The sequence below is a fragment of the Theropithecus gelada genome, chromosome 7b, assembly GCF_003255815.1.
Source record: "Theropithecus gelada isolate Dixy chromosome 7b, Tgel_1.0, whole genome shotgun sequence".
Lineage (NCBI taxonomy): Eukaryota > Metazoa > Chordata > Mammalia > Primates > Cercopithecidae > Theropithecus > Theropithecus gelada.
The window spans coordinates 97,178,910-97,197,935 of NC_037675.1; the positions used below are offsets into that span (position 1 = coordinate 97,178,910).

Here is a 19,026-nt window from a genome sequence, read left to right on the forward strand (position 1 = left end):
TTTCCACACTTCATTCATCCCTCAACAGCTTAGATTCCGTGTTCCAAAAACTCCTTCACACACGGAGACTGTCTGCCCCGCTCTTCTGTATCACTTGCCAGGTGAAATGCCACATTTGGTGGAACCCACTTTCCCTTCTTATTTTCTAAACCTGACAGAAAAATATTGATAGACAAAATACTCATAAAAACAGGCTGACAATTTCCACTTTGAATTCCTGCCTGCAAACCTCAAAAGGCCAGATCTGCTCAGCAATTCTATCAGGTTTCTCTAGTAAGCTGCTTTCCCCTGGATCAGAGATGGCTGTGTCAGTCCATCTCTTCCACTTGGCTGAAAAAGAGACCTCAAATGGGGAATTCCCAGAGGGGCCTTGCCTGAAGGGCCCACACAAAGCTCTTCCTGCCTTCCTGATCACTCTGCTCTTGTTTCTTTCCATCACGGGACTTCCCTCTGTACTAGAATGCATACCCTCTGCACCTAGCTCAGGGCCAAAGATTGAGTTGAATAAACAAAGACCAGAAGGGAGAAACAGGGTAGATTCTGGCAACATCCAGACCACACCACTTACTAACTTGGGGCAAGTAACTTCTAGTCTTGGAGCCTGTTTCTTCACCAAGAACTTGGAGGTAACAAGAGTACTTACTTCTTCGTAAGGCCTAAAGGAGATAATCTGTGTTCATCACACTTCACACTAGCTAGTCCACTGGGATCACTTTTTGGACCAACTGCCTTTCTCTCTCTTTTTTTTTTTTTTTTTTAGCTTTCCTTCTTTATTAAATTCCCTTAAGCATTACTCATATTACAATTCAAGTTTAAGACAGGACAAATCTCACAAAGTATTTATGGTGAGTTCTCTTCTTCTTATAAATGAACCCATAAAAAAGTATCCCCTAATTCCTCTAGTTTTTTTTTTTTTTTTTTTGAGACGGAGTCTCGCTCTGTCACCCAGGCTGGAGTGCAGTGGCCGGATCTCAGCTCACTGCAAGCTCCGCCTCCCGGGTTCACGCCATTCTCCTGCCTCAGCCTCCCGAGTAGCTGGGACTACAGGTGCCCGCCACCTCGCCCGGCTAGTTTTTTGTATTTTTTAGTAGAGACGGGGTTTCACCGTGTTAGCCAGGATGGTCTCGATCTCCTGACCTCGTGATCCGCCCGTCTTGGCCTCCCAAAGTGCTGGGATTACAGGTGTGAGCCACCGCGCCCGGCCAATTCCTCTAGTTTTTCCAACCTCCTTGGTTTTCTAAAATTGAAAAAAAGTTATTCTGGTGTACTAAAACCAGAACCAAGTTTCCTCAACATCTTCAGTTAAACTACCTTTAATTCCTCAATCAAGGCATACCACACAATGTTACCTACACTTCACAGTAAAGGACTCTGAGTGGCTGCTGTTTTTTGCTTAGTGTAACATTACACAACAGTATGTACTTGTCACCCCCGGCCTCCTAAAAAAAAAATCCAGAATTTATTATCTTGACCTTAGGTGCCAAATGAGGCTGGCCAGGCTTTCTCCTGGGCTAAGATCGTAGATGGTTAGGAGTAAATAAAACCCCAGCTTCCTGATTCTGTATGACATCACACACTTTCAGCCTAGCATTGCCAACTCCTGGGCACATTACCCTGAGCTCCTTGTAACAAAGGTGGTGATGTTCATTTAAAAAATATCAAGACACAGATTAATAAAATTCAGAATATGGTATGTACAAATCCATCTTTACAAAAGGATTTTCTAGAAATTCAAGGAGAAAAATGCATAATATACATATTTTACTGTTTTCCTTATATATACAAAGACCTTTGTTATAAGTAATTACTAAGCTAATGATACAGTTTTACTTCAAGTTTAGTTTTTCCTATTGTGACATTAGCATCTGACTACATTCATTCTGAGATAGCCTGAAGCAAACGTAGGTGGGGGTGCCTGTCACCCTGTTGAACAGTTGCCAAAGAAAGTAGAGATGTTGAAAAAAGGCAGTTGTAACTTTGAGCAAAAATCGACCTAATTATTTGTGATTATATGCCATATTTTTTAAGGTGAGCATCTCAAGCCAACTGTTTGATTTTTTAATAATACAGCAAATTATGTTATTCTTGCAACATTCTTGATCTCTTTAGTTGCAGACCAGTAGTAGTAGTAATTCCTTCCCTCCTGCTTAAATTATATGAATAAAAATGAAAGGACAGGCTGGGCACGGTGGCTCACGCCTGTAATCCCAGCACTTTGGGAGGCCGAGGCGGGCAGATCACAAGGTCAGGAGATTGAGACCATCCTGGCTAACACCCCGTCCCTACTAAAAATACAACAAAAATTAGCCAGGCGCGGTGGCGGGCACCTGTAGTCCCAGCTACTCGGGAGACTGAGGCAGGAGAATGGTGTGAACCCGGGAGGCGGAGCTTGCAGTGAGCAGAGATCGTGCCATTGCACTACTCCAGCCTGGGTGACAGAGTGAGACTCTGTCTCAAAAAAAAAAAAAAAAAAAAAAAAAAAAAAACCCTTAACAAAATACTAGCAAACCAAACCCAACAGCATATAAAAAAGATTATACACTAGGACCCATTAAAATTCATCTCAGAAATGCAAAACGGTTCAACATACAAAAAAAAATATGAGTGTATCACACCATATCAATACAATAAAGGACAAACACCAACATTTCAATAGATGATCATCTCAACAGATGCAGAAAAAAACATTTGACAAAATCTAACATCCCTGCATGAAAAAAAACACTCAATAAACCGAGAATAGAAGGGAACTTCCTCAATGTGATAAAGGACATTTATGAAGAAGCCATAGCTAATATCAGACTTAATGGTGAAAGATGAAGATTTCTAAGATCAGGACCAAGGCAAGGATGTCCACTCTCACGCTTGCTTTCTTTTTTTTTTTTTTTTGTCCCGAGACAGAGTCTTGCTCTGTCGCCCAGGATGGAGTGCAGTGGTAGGATTTCAGCTCACTGCAACCTCCGCCTCGAGTTCAAGCAATTCTCTGGCCTCAGCCTCCCAAGTAGCTGGGACTATAGGCACCCACCACCACACCTGGCTAATTTTTGTGTTTTTTAGTAGAGATGGGGGTTTCACCATGTTGGCCAGGCTGGTCTTGAACTCCTGACCTCAGGTGATCCACCCATCTCGGCCTCCCAAAGTGCTGGGATTACAGGTATGAGCCACCGAGCCTCGCCCACTCTCACTATTTCTATTCAACACAGTTCTAGAGGTTCTAGCCAGGGTAATTAGGCAAGAAGACAAAAGAAAAATCATCCGTGATTGGAACAGAATAAGTAAAATAAATATCACATCATACTTGTGAGGATGGCCGTTATCAAAAAAACAGAAAACAACAAATGTTGGTGAGGCTGTGGCAAACCCTTGTGCACAGTTGGTAAGAACGTAAAATGTCGTAACTGTTATGGAAAACAGTATGGAGACTCTTCAAAAAATTAAAAACAGAACTACCATATGGCTCAGCAATCCAACTTACGAAACAGAACCTTGAATTGATATGCTCTTTAAAGGGCATAGAGTTTTAGTCATGCAAGACTAAAACTTTTTTTTAGTTTTTAAAAGTTCTAGAGATCTACTGTACAACAATGTTCATATCATAAGCAATACTGTACTGTACACTTAAAAGTCTGTTATGAGGGCAATTTCATGTTAGTTTTTTTGTTTGCGCTTTTTTGTTGTTTGAGAGAGGGTCTAGCTTTGTCACCCAGGCTGGAGTGCAGTGGCAGGAACATGGCTCACTGTAGCCTTGACTTCCTGGGCTCAAGCGATCCTCCTGCCTCAGCCCCACAAGTAGCTGGCACTAAAGGTACATACCACCATGCCAGGTTAATTAGATTTTTTAAAATCATAATAAAAAAAGTAAAGTTAGGAATCAATTTAACAAAAGAAATGCAAAACTTATACTCTGAAAACTGCAACATGTTATTGAAAGAAATTAAATAAAATATAGATAAATATATATGCAATAAAATATGTAGAGGGAGGCTGGGCACGGTGGCTCACGCCTGTAATCCCAGCACTTTGTGAGGCTAAGGTGGGTGGATGACCTGAGGTCAGGAGTTGGAGACCAGCCTAACCAACATGGTGAAACCCCGTCTCTACTAAAAATACAAAAAAATTAGCCGGGCGTGGTGGTGGGTGCCTGTAGTCCCAGGTACTTGGGAGGCTGAGGTGGGAGAATCGCTTGAACCTGGGAGGTGGAGGTTGCAGTGAGCCAAGATCGTGCCACTGCACTCCAGCCTGGGCAACAACAGTGAAACTCCGTGTCTATCTCTCTCTCTATATATAAATATATATATGTGGAAAATTATGAGGTATTTAGAATGCATTGGCAAAACAACTTTGTGTTTCCAGCCAAAACCCTAGAGTCAGTCTGGTGGAAAACTGAGATTCTGCATTGCATTTAGTTAATTTATTGGGGTCATTTATTCTAACAAAACAGCATTTCTTTTAGTAAGAAGTAATCCTTTTGCTATGTTTTTAATTTCCACAGCAAATCAAATCTGCACAGCGCTTGCCATCCCCTCTTCCTAAGAATCTAGCTCCCTCTTTTTCAAGGCCCAATCTTAAATACCACATCCACAGACAGGAATTTCCTTACCAGCCAATCGAACTCCCTATACTTTGTTCCCCTGTTCTATTTTCTTCTGGGATTTCGCACCTTCTTTTTATCTTTTTCCAGAACTAAGGCTGCATGACAGTAGGGCCTTCGCCTTCTCCTTGCTATGTCCCAGTTCCTGGCAGTGTTCATGGTGATGGTCAAATATTTGGTCAACAAAAGAATCTGGCACAAAAGCTTTCCTCTTCCTGGGTCCCCGCATTCCTATTCCTAAAATGAGGCGGCTGCCTGATTGCCCATGACCCCCCCGCTCCGCCTCTCCATGTTTTGGCCCTGCTGAGAGGCATCTGTACAGTAATTGCTCCCACAGACCAAGCTCCATTGCTGCCATGGGCGGTGCAGGGTGACTGGGTTACAAGAGACACAAACCCTGGCACATTGGGCATCAAGTGTTTCTTCTCTGTCTAGTGCTGGTTAAGAAACCTGGGTTCAGAGACTGTAAAGTGGGAGAAGTAGTGTTTTTCTTATACAATTCTGTTAAAACACTGCAGTTATATATCCCGCTGAATCCTCAGAATAACCCTCTAAGTTCACCTGTGACAAGAAAGCTGTGGACTAGAGACACATGAAAGTGGGAGGGCCAGGATTCAACACAGGATGGATTCCCTTCTCTGGAAGGCATCCCCTGGTAATATTTGAGGTCCAGCTACTGTCTATGGAGATACAGGAGGGGCAGGGGGGCCTTGAGAAGGGAGCAAGGGGACAGGGCAAGGGGTGGGATCTGCTGTGACTGCAGGTCATGGGAGGTGGGGAAGGGAGTCTGCTTGGGGCCTGAGTGGCCAGGGACAGTTTCAGGCAGGAGGGGCTTCTGCTGGTATTGTGAACAGAGAGGACAGAAGTATCTGTGCAAGGACAGAGCCTGGTGAATGCCTGGGCGAGGAGAAGGCAGCGCTGGTTGGAGCCGAGGGCACATGGGAATGAGGAGGGTGAGGAGGGCAGGACCAGATGGAGGCACAGGGGCTCTTGAATACCAGGCATTGCCGACGTTTTTGAGATTGCTTACTCCAATGGTTCTCAACGTATGCCTCCAAGAACACTGGGGTTTTAAGCATTGGATTACATGGGAAAAAAAATTGTAGTCCCTTATCTCCAAAGTAAAATAAATAAATCCATGAATTTTTTTATTTGGTGGCTGCCTATTCTCACTTCTCTTCACCAGAATCTAAGTCAAGGATAGAAGCTGATTCAGCATGAAGTTAGATAAACTATCTTGCATTTAATCAATCATTACAAAAAGTATTCATGACACACACAACCTCATATAACACCCAGGTGTGTGACCATCTATAAAAGGGGGGAAACCCAACCTCTATCCCTTTTCCACATGGGCAAGCCAAGGGTTCTGAGGGTTCGTCCACAGGGCTCGCCGGCCTGGCCTCCTGCTGCGTCCCGGGCTGTGGACCACTGATGCAAAGGCTTCTGAGTCCTGAGCGCAGACAAGGGCTCCTTTCAGGCCTTTTCTTGAGCTGCACCTGAACCTGTGTTCAGGCAGGGTTTGCAGGCACAGCACCATGTGAGACCACTGGTCCGGGGTCTCAGAGGCCCTGCTCAGGTGAATCGGCTGTGTTCTCACAAGTTCACGGAGCTGAGTGGGTGTGCAACATGAAACAGGAGTGCTGTGAGGGACAGCAGGGGCAGAAAGAGGCTGAAAAGCATCAGCCAGCTGAGAAAAGCTGAGGCACAGGTAAAGGTGGGCACCTGGAAGAAGCTCTGCCAAATGGAGTCCTCCCTGGCAGGAGTGGTAGTGCTGAGGGGAGCAGAGTGGGCTACGGGCAGGTCCAGCAGGCCCTGGGGAGAGCTCATCCTCTGTGTGTCCGTTCCCTCCCAGACCCCAGCGTGGTGGAGGAGAAGACACAGGCGTAGTAAACGAAGGTGAACAGAAACATAACATCCCCACTGTAGGCTGGCCAGACTCAGGCCCTGGGGCGAAAGGAGACAGGTGCTGCGAGACCTGGGAAAGGACAAGAGAAGACAGAGTCAAGGGTGAAGGAAAGGACCAGGCAGTGGCTAGCAAGTCTAAGTGGGAAGCCTCGTGGTCAGGGATGGCCCCCAGAGGCCTTCTGAGCCAAGGCCAATTCTGAACAGGGCAGAAGGCTTATGGTCAGAATACACCTGGCTCTGCAATCTGAACATGTCACTCACTGTACGTCCTCAAAACTCATTTTGGAGTTTTGTAATCTTATGTAAACTCAATAACATATCTAATATCTGGCTCAGTTATATTATCAAGCACCAGTGCTTATTTAATAAAGCAATGGTAAGACTGGGCATGGTGGCTCAAGCCTGTAATCCCAGCACTTTGGGAGGCTGAGGCGGGCAGATCACGAGGTCAGAAAATCGAGACCATCCTGGCTAACACGGTAAAACACTGCCTCTACTAAAAAAGAAAAAAATTACAAAAAGTTAGCTGGGCGTGGTGGTGGGCACCTGTAGTCCCAGCCACTTGGAAGGCTGAGGCGGGAGAATGGTGTGAACCCAGGAGGCAGAGCTTGAACCTCTGCACTCTAGCCTGGGCGACAGAGCGAGACTCTGTCTCAAAAAAAAAAAAAACAACAAAAGGCAATGGGAACTGAAAGTGCTGGCTGACACTTGTGAAGTTGTGAGGTAATGTGTAGATATGAGCAGCTGCGATAAAGGGGGCTGCCTACAAAGCCCTTGGCTCCCAAAGTGGTAAGGGAGAGACATGGGTGCCTCCAGGAAGACTCTCCCATCCCTGGGAGGCCTGAGATGGCAGCAGTCGGGGAGGGGTTAGCACTGCCTTCATGGAGAAGGGGTGGTCTTTCCTTCTGGTACAGCCACTGTGGACTGAGAGGGGTCAAGCCCCAGTCAGTGGAGCTCACCGTGCCACACTCAGTCATCTGGCAGCAGCTCGAGAAGCATGTCCTCCACGCCGTCAATCTGAGAGGCAGAGAGACAGAGAAGGCATTGATCGGCCAGAGCCCTCCACTCCCTCCATTCCTCACTCCTGCGCCTTCCCCTAGCTGGAAACAGCAGGTAGGAACCCAGGTGTGAATTTCAGGGGCTCTCGGAGACTGCTCCTCCTCCCACCAGCCTTCAGCCTGTGGCTGCCCACCGGAGATGTCTTCCTGCGGCCAGCTGGGGGGCTGGGAGGAAGGGGAGGTAGGGTTCTGTTAGATACCTCAGAGGATCTATCTTCTCTCTGGGAAAGTCCTTTAGAAATCCTCAGTTGTCCATTCCCCCCAATTTTTGATGCTTTTGGGACTGGGATGAAGGGAAGATAAACCACTAAGGCCAGACACGGAGGAGGGGAAACCCAAGATCACCCGATGGATCCCTGGGAGAAGCACACTCGCCTTGATGTGGTACACTAAGCGCCAGAAACTGGAGTCTGAGGATCGGTATCGTCCATCAGGGTAGAGCTGCCACAAGATAGGCAGCAAGCTTGGGCCTCTCTGGGTGGGGGTCATGGGATTCCCCAGTTCGATGTCTTCCTGGCGCAAGAGCACCCGTAACCTATCCTCTATCTGAGGAGAAGAAAAGGACAGGGCATACTTTCAGGTTCCGCTTGCCAGGGCTCCTCCAGGCACAGAAAACCAGAGTCCTTCCTGCCAGCCACCCACCCATCTGGGCAGGGGTCCGAGTATGAAATGACGGTCATTACTGTTCCCTGAAGCTCACTTCCTTAGGCCATGCATGCTCCTCTCAGGGACTCTGGCTGGGCCAGGACCACCAGCACACACATGTGTCTAGCCACCCAGACAGGGCCATGAAAGGCACACTTTTTTTCTGGCGGGTTGCAGTGGCTCACACTTGTAATTCCTGTGCTTCGGAAGGCCGAGGCAGGAGGATTGCTTGAGGCCAGGAGTTTCAGATCAGCCTGGGTGACAGAGCGAGACCCTGTCTCTACAGAAAAAAAAAAAAAAAAAAGACAAAGAAGAAAGAGAGAAAAAGAATACTGGCCTTTTCAATGATGTGAGGCAAAATCTGTCCCACAGTTTGCTAGTGGGTTTTTGTGTGGCATTTATCATGATTATATGAAAAACTGTCTGGTTTATGATTCTGGTGTCACGTTGAAGAGATTTCTCAACCAGAGATTTAAAAAAAGAAATTCACCGAATCTTCAGATTATTTCTTCAAATTCTGATTTTAAAAAAGTAAATGTTTAACTTGATTATTAAAGTAAAAACGTATTTAAAAAATTGAAGTGCCAATAAAAATGCAAATTTTGGTGGTGGTTAACAGCCTAGAATTCCAACCCCATTACCTAATAGCAGCCCTACCTTGGACAAATGTACATTTTTGTGCCTCAGTTTCTCATCTGTAGAGACACAGTTAACACTCAATAATTTTTGATTGTTTGCTACTGGACATACATGTTCTAATTTGTTTTAATTTTTATGTTTTCTTCAGTCTATGTTTGGAAAGAGTTTGAACATTTTTTGACTCTTTTTCATCGAGTAAATCCAAATACTTGTAAAAGAGTTATATATTTGTTTAACAAAAACTTAACATGGACTAAGGACCCATCTTAAGGCATCACACATAAAACAAAGTCAATATTGATTCAATACCGGCGCTTATACTACGACATCACTTGTTAAATTTGTTTGCTAAATAAAGCACAGAGGTCATGGAAAATACTTCACACACCGGGGCAGTGGTTGCTATGCCTGGTTGACGTGTTCTTTTGAGCTGTTGAGGGTTCTTTTTAAAATACAGATTTCTGGGACCCACCTAAGATGATTCCGATAATCGGCCGTATGGATGAGTCACTTAGAGATACCCATTTTTAAGGATTAGGACCCCGAAGCCCAGAAAAGCCCTGCTGTAGTCAACATTATAGTCACACTCCACAGGCACTGGGTCCCCTCCTTTGGCCGACATTCCTTTGCGGTTTTCCCACCCTTTTTCCCTGCCTGGAGAACTCCTATTCATCCTCCAGAGCCCGGCGCAAAGTGGCTTCATCTGTGGGGATCCTCCCTGCCCCACAGTGGGTGCTTCTCAAGGCCTCACCCTTCCTAGGGCATCTCAAACTCCCGGGGGAGCCCCGCCATCCGCTCCAGAGCTGGCTGTACCTCAATGGTTAAGGGCAGCCAGGCGCGCTGCTTCTCGTCCAAATATATGAACTTGTCCCAGGCCCACAGGCGGTCCGGGTGGTCGGTGACTTCCTCCCCACGTAACGGGCACTCGGCCATGGCACCCTCGGGCCGCCTAAGAAGCAAGAGCCAGAGCCTCTCGAGGCTGCTCGCTGGTCCCTGGGATGTGGGGCCGACGCTTTATATCCGGGCAGCATGCGGCCGCCACCAAGCGGCGGGGCGGGAGGACGGCCTTGGGGCGGGACCCTGGGTCGGGAGGACGACCTTGGGGCGGGGCGTAAGGCAGGATGGGGCGGGGTTTGTGGGGGTCCCGGTGGCAAGTGAGGGTCCCACGCAGGCGCTACGTCCCGGCCTGACTGGCTCCCTGGAACGGTGGCAGCGCCTGGGAACGGAGACCCAGCCCTGGCTGACCCGCGGCTTCCTCGAGGCCCCGGCCAGCAGCGAGCGACCCCGACCGCCGCCCTCCGCTGCTGCTTGGAGAGTCACCCGGGGTGACCTTGGCCCTTTCTTCTTCTGGGAGACCCCGCCGCTTCCCTCGGCTGCCGGACCGGGACTATGGGCCTCTGCTGGGAACTCACAGTCGACACTAGGATGCCCAGAGCCAGGACCCAGTCCTCATCTTCTGGGATCAGAAGAGACCCACGCGGGCCTGAGTTAGGCCTGGGCTTTCCCGGGTTGCCTGGATCTCCTCCAGCTTGTGCCTTTGAGTGTCAGGGTCCATTTCTTGGCAAAGGACAACTCCTGACGCTCCGTCTTCCATACACAAAGCATGCGTTTTCCACAGGTCTGATGATGCTGTGGACATCTAATAGCTATTACAAAACGGAGAAACATGGGTTTTTCCCCTTGGGCTTTGAATTTACTAGTGAAAGCATAGCTCAAAATGAATACTTAAAAAGAAACCCCTCCTTCCACCCTAAGATCAATGGATTTGAAAAGTCCTTGGTTTATATTATCAAAACCATCCCTCTGTAAATTACAAGCAATAAGGAAAACAATTTCACTTTATTTTGCAGTAACACATTCCCACTAAGGCAATTAAGAAAGTCATGCACAGTGAAAAACATGTGAAACCAGCTCCAACCTGGTTCAAACATCACCATGGAACGGAGTTTGGTGTCTCACCTTCTAGCTCTTTCCCGGTTCTCTGACCAGGCACTAAGAAAATAATTTGTGATCCTTTGAAATATCACAAAAGTGGAAACTAAGAGATCTGATGAGGACATCTGATTCACCTGACAGCTGGATAGCTGCCTCTTTGCCTATTCAGACAGCCTAATTCCCAAGAAGGAGCTGAGGTGGCCTAAGGTAGTCGAGATATAATGGGGTTTACCAGGAATACAACATAGAAGAGAGAAGTCAAGGGCAGTTGAGGGTGGAGCGAGAGCCCTTAAGCTCAGCAAACCTCTTTTCCACTGTAGCCCTTAGTGGTATTAGTATTTAATATGCAAACTTATAGGTTTCACGCTGATTTTCCTGTGAATGGCTCTTGACTCCAGACCCAGATAGCCACAGAGCACGATGAAAAGCTCACTAATAAGCTCTGTTGGGGAGGTCTTAGCCCGGGCCAGAGCTTTGAGGTGAGAAATAACAAGTCCAGTTTAAATAGTGCTGCTGGGACGGACTTTTGTGACCAGGGAAGGGGTACCCAGGAGCCAGTGTGGCCACTGACCCAGCCACATCAGTGGCCCTAGGACCGAGAATGCTACAAACAATGGAGCAAGAATCAGATCCGTGTGTCTGGGTAAGCAGAATGTTCTGGGAATGTAATTCCTTTTTCCTTCTTTTGTAAGAACAATTTATTTCTTCAGTTTTGCATGAGGGCTTCTTAATATTGAGCAGGAATATATATCATTCTTGTGTGGGATTTGGAAAATTATTTGAGAAAGGGTTCCAATAAATGAAAATGAATTAAGGATGACTGTGGAGTTCATTGGGCAACTTATAGAGCTTTTTTAAGTGAACATTCCACAAGAGGGGAACCAGTAGCTATTGCATAGTCTCAGAGCTGTCTCTGAGCCTCCGTGGCATGTTATCTGCCCCATCTAAGGGCTATAAAGGCCATAAGCCTAGCTTTAGAATTTTATGTTCCTGTCTGAGTCTTTATTAGTCTGATTTCCCTATGTTTCACACAGAAAGCTACAGGAAGCAATCATTTTGACAGAACCCTTAATGGATGCATTCATGTCCTGATTTAGATCGAGTTTCGCCTTTACTACGATCACCTGTGAACCAGGCAACTCCTTTGCCAACTTGGCCTCAGTGCCGTAGTTTTGTAATGAATGGGCCAAACTACCTGCTCTTTAAGCCTGTTTCTAACTCAATGGGCCCCAATCCTCCCATAACATTGCCTAGTGGGAGGAGGGAATAGTTAAGAAAAGAGATGGACAAAATACACGATGTTAGTTCAGGAAAGCCTACAGTTTCAGGCACAGTGGTTCTGGATCAAAGACCCCAGTGGAATTCATGGAAGCCATTCTTCTTGTTTGAGTTCCAAAGAAGGGGTTGAGGGGTAGTCAAGGCCATCAGGATGACCTTGACTCAAAGTGTGGTCCCTGGACCAGCTGCAATAGCATCATCTGGAGCTCATAAAAATGATAGAATCTGGAGCCTCCCCCAAGACCTACTAAGTCGGAATCTGTATTGGAACAAGACCCCCAGGTGATTCATGGGCATGGTAAATGTTGGGCTACATGGAGGGAGGGTCAACAGGGGGTGATAGGGGGTGTCTAATTCAACACACCAGTGCCCTCTAGATTTCTCCAACGATGACACAGGACTTATACTGATGTTTGTGTATCATTTAGTTCCAGGCTATCTTATTTTCTGTCAAAATCACCTCTAATATATAGAGTGTTTTCCTCTTAAAAGAAAATCCTGTAAGCAAGGTCATCCTAACCAGTCCTGGGGTCTTTGATTGTCAATGATTATAGCAAGCTGTAAAGAACCTATTTAGAGGCTACTCAGATGTTTAGGCCTCTGGGCCCTATGATGACTGACCCTAAACCACTGAGAATCACCTGGGAAGCTTTAATAAAACACCTGTGCCTGGATCCCACTCCAAACCAATTAGATCAGAATCTCTGAGATTGAGGCTTGAGAAAAGTAGGTGATTCTAACATGCAGGCAGGGTTGAGTACAATTTCTCTAAGACCTGAGTGATTGTTTTGATGTGTGCACAGATTTATAAATCTAAGTAACTATGAAAATGTCAAAGTTATTCTTTCTACCATCAATTCTCATTGTAAGCTTCACCCCAACTCCATATTTTACTTCTTTCCCTTTGCCCTACTTTGCTGCTTCCAATCCTTTGTGGTCAGGGATCCGTAGCCCTAAGTTTACTGGAATCATAAAGGTCTGAGATCTTGCTAATGTGTAAAACACAGATTCTGTGATATATATGTAGCTTTGAAGGCATCCATGCCTGGAGTGTTTCATTTGTTTGTTTTTTGAGACAGAGTTTCCCTCTTGTTGCCCAGGCTGGAAAGCAGTGCGCTATCTTGGCTCACTGCAACCTCCATCTCCTGGGTTCAAGCGATTCTCCTGCCTCAGCCTCCCGAGTAGCTGGGATTACAGGCATGCACCACCATGCCTGTCTAATTTTGTACTTTTAGTAGAGATGGGGTTTCTCCATGTTGGTCACACTGGTGTCGAACTCCTGACCTCAGGTGATCCTCCCACCTCGGCCTCCCAAAGTTCTGGGATTACAGGCATGAGCCACCGCGCCTGGCCTGTTTTTTGTTTGTTTGTTTTTTTATTCCTATGTCTGGGCCGTAGTTTAAATAATTAAGGCAGCTGATCAAGTGACTTGAGGGTAAAAAGATGTTGTAGCCTTTTACTCATACGGGATGAAATGGTATCTCTAAATTAATGGAGAATCTGAGACAAGGATATTTCAAGTAGAAATTAGGGACTGATCCTACTCTGCCCACTACATAGCTATCTTCTCTCTCTTTAAACTTAACAATTCTAAGAAACTTAAAGCTTCTCCAACTTTAAGGTGCATATGGAGATTTTATTTAAATACAGATTCTAATTTGGTAGGGTCGAGGCGATTCTCAAGTTTCTGAATTTGTAACATATTCATATCCTTGGAGTTGAGGCAGGTGCTAATGGTCTATAAATCACCTCTGGGTAGCAAGGGCCTATACTAACCCCCATACTACCCTTGACACCCGCACAAAACACAAATGAAAAACACAACTCGCAACCGCTACTCAAAATGCACTGAATAGTTGATTCTGCCAAGCTAGTGAGTGAGCAAGATGTGATAGAATTGCACTGGACACTTTGAGCTACAACTGTGGCTCCCATTTGCCAGAGGCAAGTTCAAGTTGACCTACATTTGTATTGGAAACATTTCTCCATCCTGGGATGACTCCACACCTTGGGTGTTACTGTCCTACTGATGCTATGATGCCTACAGCTTCGTTTTTGTTTTTCCGTTTTGTTCAAAAATGCTTTAGCTATTCAGATCTTTTGTGGTTCCATATGAATTTCAGGATTATTTTTTCTGTTAATGTGAAAGTGTTGTTGAAATTTTGGTAGGGATTGCGTTGAATATGTAGGTTGCTTTGAGTAGGATGAACATTTTAATAATTTTAATTCCTTCAATCTATGAACATGAGAGATTGTTCCATTTGTTTGTGTCTTCTTCAGTTTCTGTCATGGGTATTTTGTAGTTTCCAGTGTTCAGATCTTTCACCTCACTGGTTACATTTATTCCTAAGTGTTTTTTTTTTTTTTTTTTTTTTTTTTTTTACTTTTTGTAGCTATTGTGAATGGGGTTTTTAAAACTTCTTTTTCACATAGCTCATTGTTAGTGTATAGAAACGTTACTGATTTTTGTATGTTGGTTTTTGTATCCTGCAATTTTACTGAATTCATTTATCAGTTCTAACAGCTTTTGGATGGAATCTTTAGGAGTTTTCTATACATATAAGATCATATTTTCCACAAACAGAGACAATTTAACTTCTTCCTTTTCATTTGGATGCGTTTTATTTCTTTCTTTTACCTGTCGCTCTGATTAGGATTTCCAGTTCTGTGCTGATTAGAAGTAGTGAGAGTGAACATCCTTCTCTTGTTCCTGATCTTAGAGAAAAAGCCTTAAACTTTTCACCATTCAGTATGACATTAGTTGTGGACTTGTCAAATATGACCTTCATTATATTGAGGTACATTCCTTCTAGGCCTAATTTGTCAAGAGTTTTTACCTTGAAAGGATATTCAATTATGTCAAATGCCTTTTCTGCATCTATTAAGATGATGATATGGTTTTTGTCCTTCATTCTGTTAATGTGATATGTTACTTTTATTGGTTTGTGTACATTGAACCATCCTTGTATCCCTGAGATAAATTATCATTTGATAATGATGAATGATCCTTTTAATGTGCTGTTGAATTCAGTTTGCTAGTATTTTGTTGAGGATTTTTACATCTATATTCATCAAGGTTATTGGCCTGTAATATATATATAATTTTTTTTGAAATTTAAAGAAAAAATTTATTGAAGATCTGAAAAACAATTCCTAAAAGATTGACTTTTCCAGAAAACTAACTACACAATGCATTGCATCTATCATGTTAAAACGTGCATTAGACACAAATACAAAAACCATGAAACAAGCCACCATTCTTCAACAATTTGAGCAAAGATAAAATGCCTAAGTAACAACATGGATGACTTGCAAAGGATGGGCTCTTTACTTTAAGCACTATTAAAAAAAAAAGGAGCACAAATGGATGAGTGCGTTCAGTTATATACACTGAATTGAACCTTTGGCACTAGGAATCAGAGCATTTTGTCATATAGCATTAACACGTATTATAAAAGAACGTAGTGTCAAAGGAATAGAACCACCAGCATTCAAAAGCAGCTTTGTCAACTAGGTAATAAAACACTCTACAGCATATCCCTCTGTTGCCCATCATTGAAAACACTGGCAGCAAATTTGAAATGAAAAAAAAAAAAAAGAAAAGAAAAAAGGACCTATTGCCCCTTTTATTTTCTGTGTTTAAAAATCAAACAGAAAACAAACATCAATTGTTATACACTAACATCTTCAAAGCCCATCATTTGTACAAGAGATAGACTAAGAACAAAAATGTGTTTACGGAGATCCAAACATGAGTGAGTGAGAGTGCCTCTCACACAGCTTTCCGATGGTACTCAGGAGGAGCCACTTCATAATCGCTGGCACTAAGCAAAGTTGCAGAATTCTTTGCCAGGTACTTTAGGAAATCGTGAAGATAATTGAGTAATAAAGCAAGGCTCTTCTCATCCAGAGGTGTATAGGCCAACATTGCTCTAATTCGTACAAATAATCTGAGGAGATGTAGTGCTTCATACACCTGGGACATAGGTGCATCGGGATGATCTGCAAGAATTTCGGCATACTGTGGGGTCTCAAATTTGTAGAGTAGCTGGGTGCCCAACATTACGTTGAAGTATTCTTTTATCCCTGCCACAACTTCATTAACTGCATACTCCTTATTATCTGTGTTTCCACGAGATTTCTTGTAATTTGCATAATCCTCAAGAATGGAATCCACATTCTTCTTGGCAGGAAGATAAAAGAGGTGTTTTTGCCTGGTAATTAAGTCCCAGTCATCAACAAGCCATAGTTTTAGCTCTTCAGGAATCTTTACTTTAACTTCAACTCTGTTCATGAATGTGTCCTCATTTTCAACAGTAGGATCTCCCTGGGCCCCTTCCTTCCGAGGAGGCTGAGGGGTCTCACTGGTACTGCCACCATCCCCATTTCCAGGTGTTTTCTGTTTGTTCTTTTTTGTTTTCACTTCAACATTTTTCTGTTGCAGACCAGATGTCTTCTTTCCTGGGGCAGCCCCTCTCATCTTCCCCTCTGCATACTGCTCCTGACTGGCTTTTTGAAGTTCTCACTGTTTCTGCAAATTGGTGTCCACGTATTTGAGTACTCTGCTCTCTGGAACCCACTTATCCCAATTTTTATTCCAACCACTGTAATGTAAAAAGTATTTCACTTGTCTGTCCTTTATGGCAACCTTTACCCACTTTGCTTCATAAAGAAGAGGCCCATGAAAGCACAGCACTCGCTCATCCTCCTGGAATTTCTGTAATATATTTTTTTCTTGCAGTGTCCTTGTCTGACTTTAGTATCAGGGTAATGCTGGCCTTATTCAATAAATCTGGAAGTATTCCTTCCTCTGCAAGTTTTTGGAGCACTTGGGAAGGGTTGGTATTAGTTCTTTAAATGTTTGGTAGAATTCAGCAGTGAAGCGTCGGGTTGTGAGGCTTTTCTTTGATGGGAGACTTTTTATTACTTATTCAATATACTCACTTGTTATTGCTCTGTTCAGATTTTCTATTTCTTCATGATTTAGTCTTCGTAGGTTATATATATCTAGGAGTTCATCCATTTCTTCTAGTTTATACAATTAGTTGGCACATCATTGTTCATAGCAGGCTCTTATGAACCTTTATATTCTGTGGTATCAGTTGTAATGTTTCATCTTTCATTTCTGATTTTGTTTATTTGGGTCTTCTCTTTTTTTTAGTCTAACTAAAGCTCTGTTGATTTTGCTCTTTTCAAAACATCAACTCCTAGTTTCTTTTATCTTTTCTACTGTTTTTCTAGTACATTTCATTTATTTCTGCTCTGATCTTTATTATTTCCTTTCTTGTGCTAATTTGAACCTTAATTTGTTCTCTTTTTCTAGTTTGTGGAGGTATGAAGTTAGGTTGTCTATTTAAGATCCTTCTTTTTTGATGTAGGCATTTATTGCTATAAACTTCCGTCTTAGAACTGCTTTTGCTACATCTCATATGTTTTGGCATGTTGTGTTTCCACTTTCATTTGTTTCAAAATATTTTTAAATTTTCCTTGTAATTTCTTCTTCAATCACTAGTTGTTTAGGAGCATGTTGTTTAATTTCCACATACTTGTAAATTTTCAAAATTCCTCCTATTGATTTCTAATTTCTTTTTTTTTTTTTTTTTTGAGACCGAGTCTCGCTCTGTCACGCAGGCTGGAGTGCAGTGGCCGGATCTCAGCTCACTGCAAGCTCCGCCTCCCGGGTTTACGCCATTCTCCTGCCTCAGCCTCCCGAGTAGCTGGGACTACAGGCGCCTGCCACCTCGCCCGGCTAAGTTTTTGTATTTTTAGTAGAGATGGGGTTTCATTGTGTTAGCCAGGATGGTCTCGATCTCCTGAACTCGTGATCCGCCCGTCTCGGCCTCCCAAAGTGCTGGGATTACAGGCTTGAGCCACCGCGCCCGGCCGATTTCTAATTTCATGCCATTGTAATTGGAAAAGATACCTGATGTGATTTCAGTTTTCTTAAATTTGTTAATACTTGTTTTGTGGCCTAACATATAATCTATCTTGTAGAAGGTTCTCTGTGCTCTTGAGAATATATTCTGCTTATGTTGTGTAGAATGTTCTGTATATGTCTATTAGGTCCATTTTGTCTAAAGTGTAGCTCAAGTTCAATATTTCTGTATTGACTTTCTGTCTGGATGATCTGTCCATTGTTGAAAGTGGAGGTATTAAGTTCCCTTACTGTTATTGTATTGCAGTCTATCTCTCTCTTCAGGTCTATTAATATTTGCATTATATATTTAGATGCTTTGAGGTTGAGGGTATATATATTTGTAATTATTTTATCTTCTTGATGAATTGGCTCCTTTATCATTATATAATGACCTTTGTCTCTTTTTATAGTTTTTAACTTAGTCTCTTTTTTTTATGTAGTCAATGTTCTCCTGAATTAAAGTCTATTTTATCTGATGTAAATATAGCTATCTCTGCTCTCTTTCGGTTTCCATTTGTATGAAATATCTTTTTCCATCCCTCCACTTTCAATTTATGTGTGTTCTTAAAGGCAAAGTGAGTCTCTTGTAGGTAGCATGTAGTTGAGTCTGTTTTTTTCCTTTTTTTTTAAATCAATTCAGCCACTCTTTTTATTAGAGAATTTAATCCATTTACATTCAAGGTAATTATTAATAGGTAAGGACTTACTACTGTAATTTTGCTCATTGTTTACTGGTTATTTTGTAGATCCTTTCTTCCTTTCTTGCTCACTTGCTGTTTTCCTTTGTGATTAGATGGTTTTCTCTAGTGGCATGCTTTGATTCTTTACTTTTTATCTTTTCTGTATCTACTATAGATTTTTGCTTTGTGGTTACCGTAGGCTTACATAAAACATCAAATAGTTACAATGGGCTATTTTAAGCTGATAACAACTTAACCTTGATCACAAAAACCTCTGCGCTTTTACTCCAGTGCCCCTCCAACTACATTTTATATGTTTGTGTAATAATTTACATCTTTTTATATTGTGTATCCCTTAACAAGTCGTTGTAGTTG

At 43.4% G+C, this 19,026-nt stretch overlaps 1 protein-coding gene and 1 pseudogene across 3 annotated transcripts; both read right to left on the reverse strand.

Annotated features, from left to right (window-relative positions):
* Window positions 1–5,814: 5,814 nt before the first annotated feature.
* On the reverse strand, window positions 5,815–9,904 carry TCL1A (T cell leukemia/lymphoma 1A). 2 transcript variants are annotated; one of them, XM_025391482.1, is made up of 4 exons: window positions 9,655–9,904; window positions 7,933–8,103; window positions 7,467–7,516; window positions 5,815–6,569 (listed from the first exon to the last, which is right to left on the reverse strand). In XM_025391482.1, the coding sequence occupies exons 1-3, from the start codon at window positions 9,772–9,774 to the stop codon at window positions 7,469–7,471; spliced, it is 339 nt and encodes a 112-aa protein (XP_025247267.1). In that variant the 5' UTR covers window positions 9,775–9,904; the 3' UTR covers window positions 5,815–6,569; window positions 7,467–7,468. The 2 variants fall into 2 exon arrangements, with proteins under 2 accessions (XP_025247267.1, XP_025247266.1); XM_025391481.1 differs by having other exon boundaries at window positions 7,464–7,516; window positions 9,655–9,868.
* Window positions 9,905–15,156: 5,252 nt separating this feature from the next.
* LOC112629077 lies at window positions 15,157–16,563 on the reverse strand (annotated as a pseudogene). The gene has a single exon (XR_003120523.1). The product of XR_003120523.1 is annotated as a mortality factor 4-like protein 1 pseudogene (transcript).
* Between the last annotated feature and the right edge of the window lie 2,463 nt (window positions 16,564–19,026).

Coding starts and splice junctions, on each gene's coding strand:
- TCL1A (XM_025391482.1), bottom strand. CDS start 9,774: ATGGCCGAGTGCCCGTTACGTGGGGAGGAAGTCACCGACCACCCGGAC. Junction 8,104..9,654: donor GGCTGCCCTTAACCATTGAG/GTACAGCCAGCT, acceptor TCTTCTCCTCAG/ATAGAGGATAGGTTACGGGT. Junction 7,517..7,932: donor GCTTAGTGTACCACATCAAG/GCGAGTGTGCTT, acceptor TCTGCCTCTCAG/ATTGACGGCGTGGAGGACAT.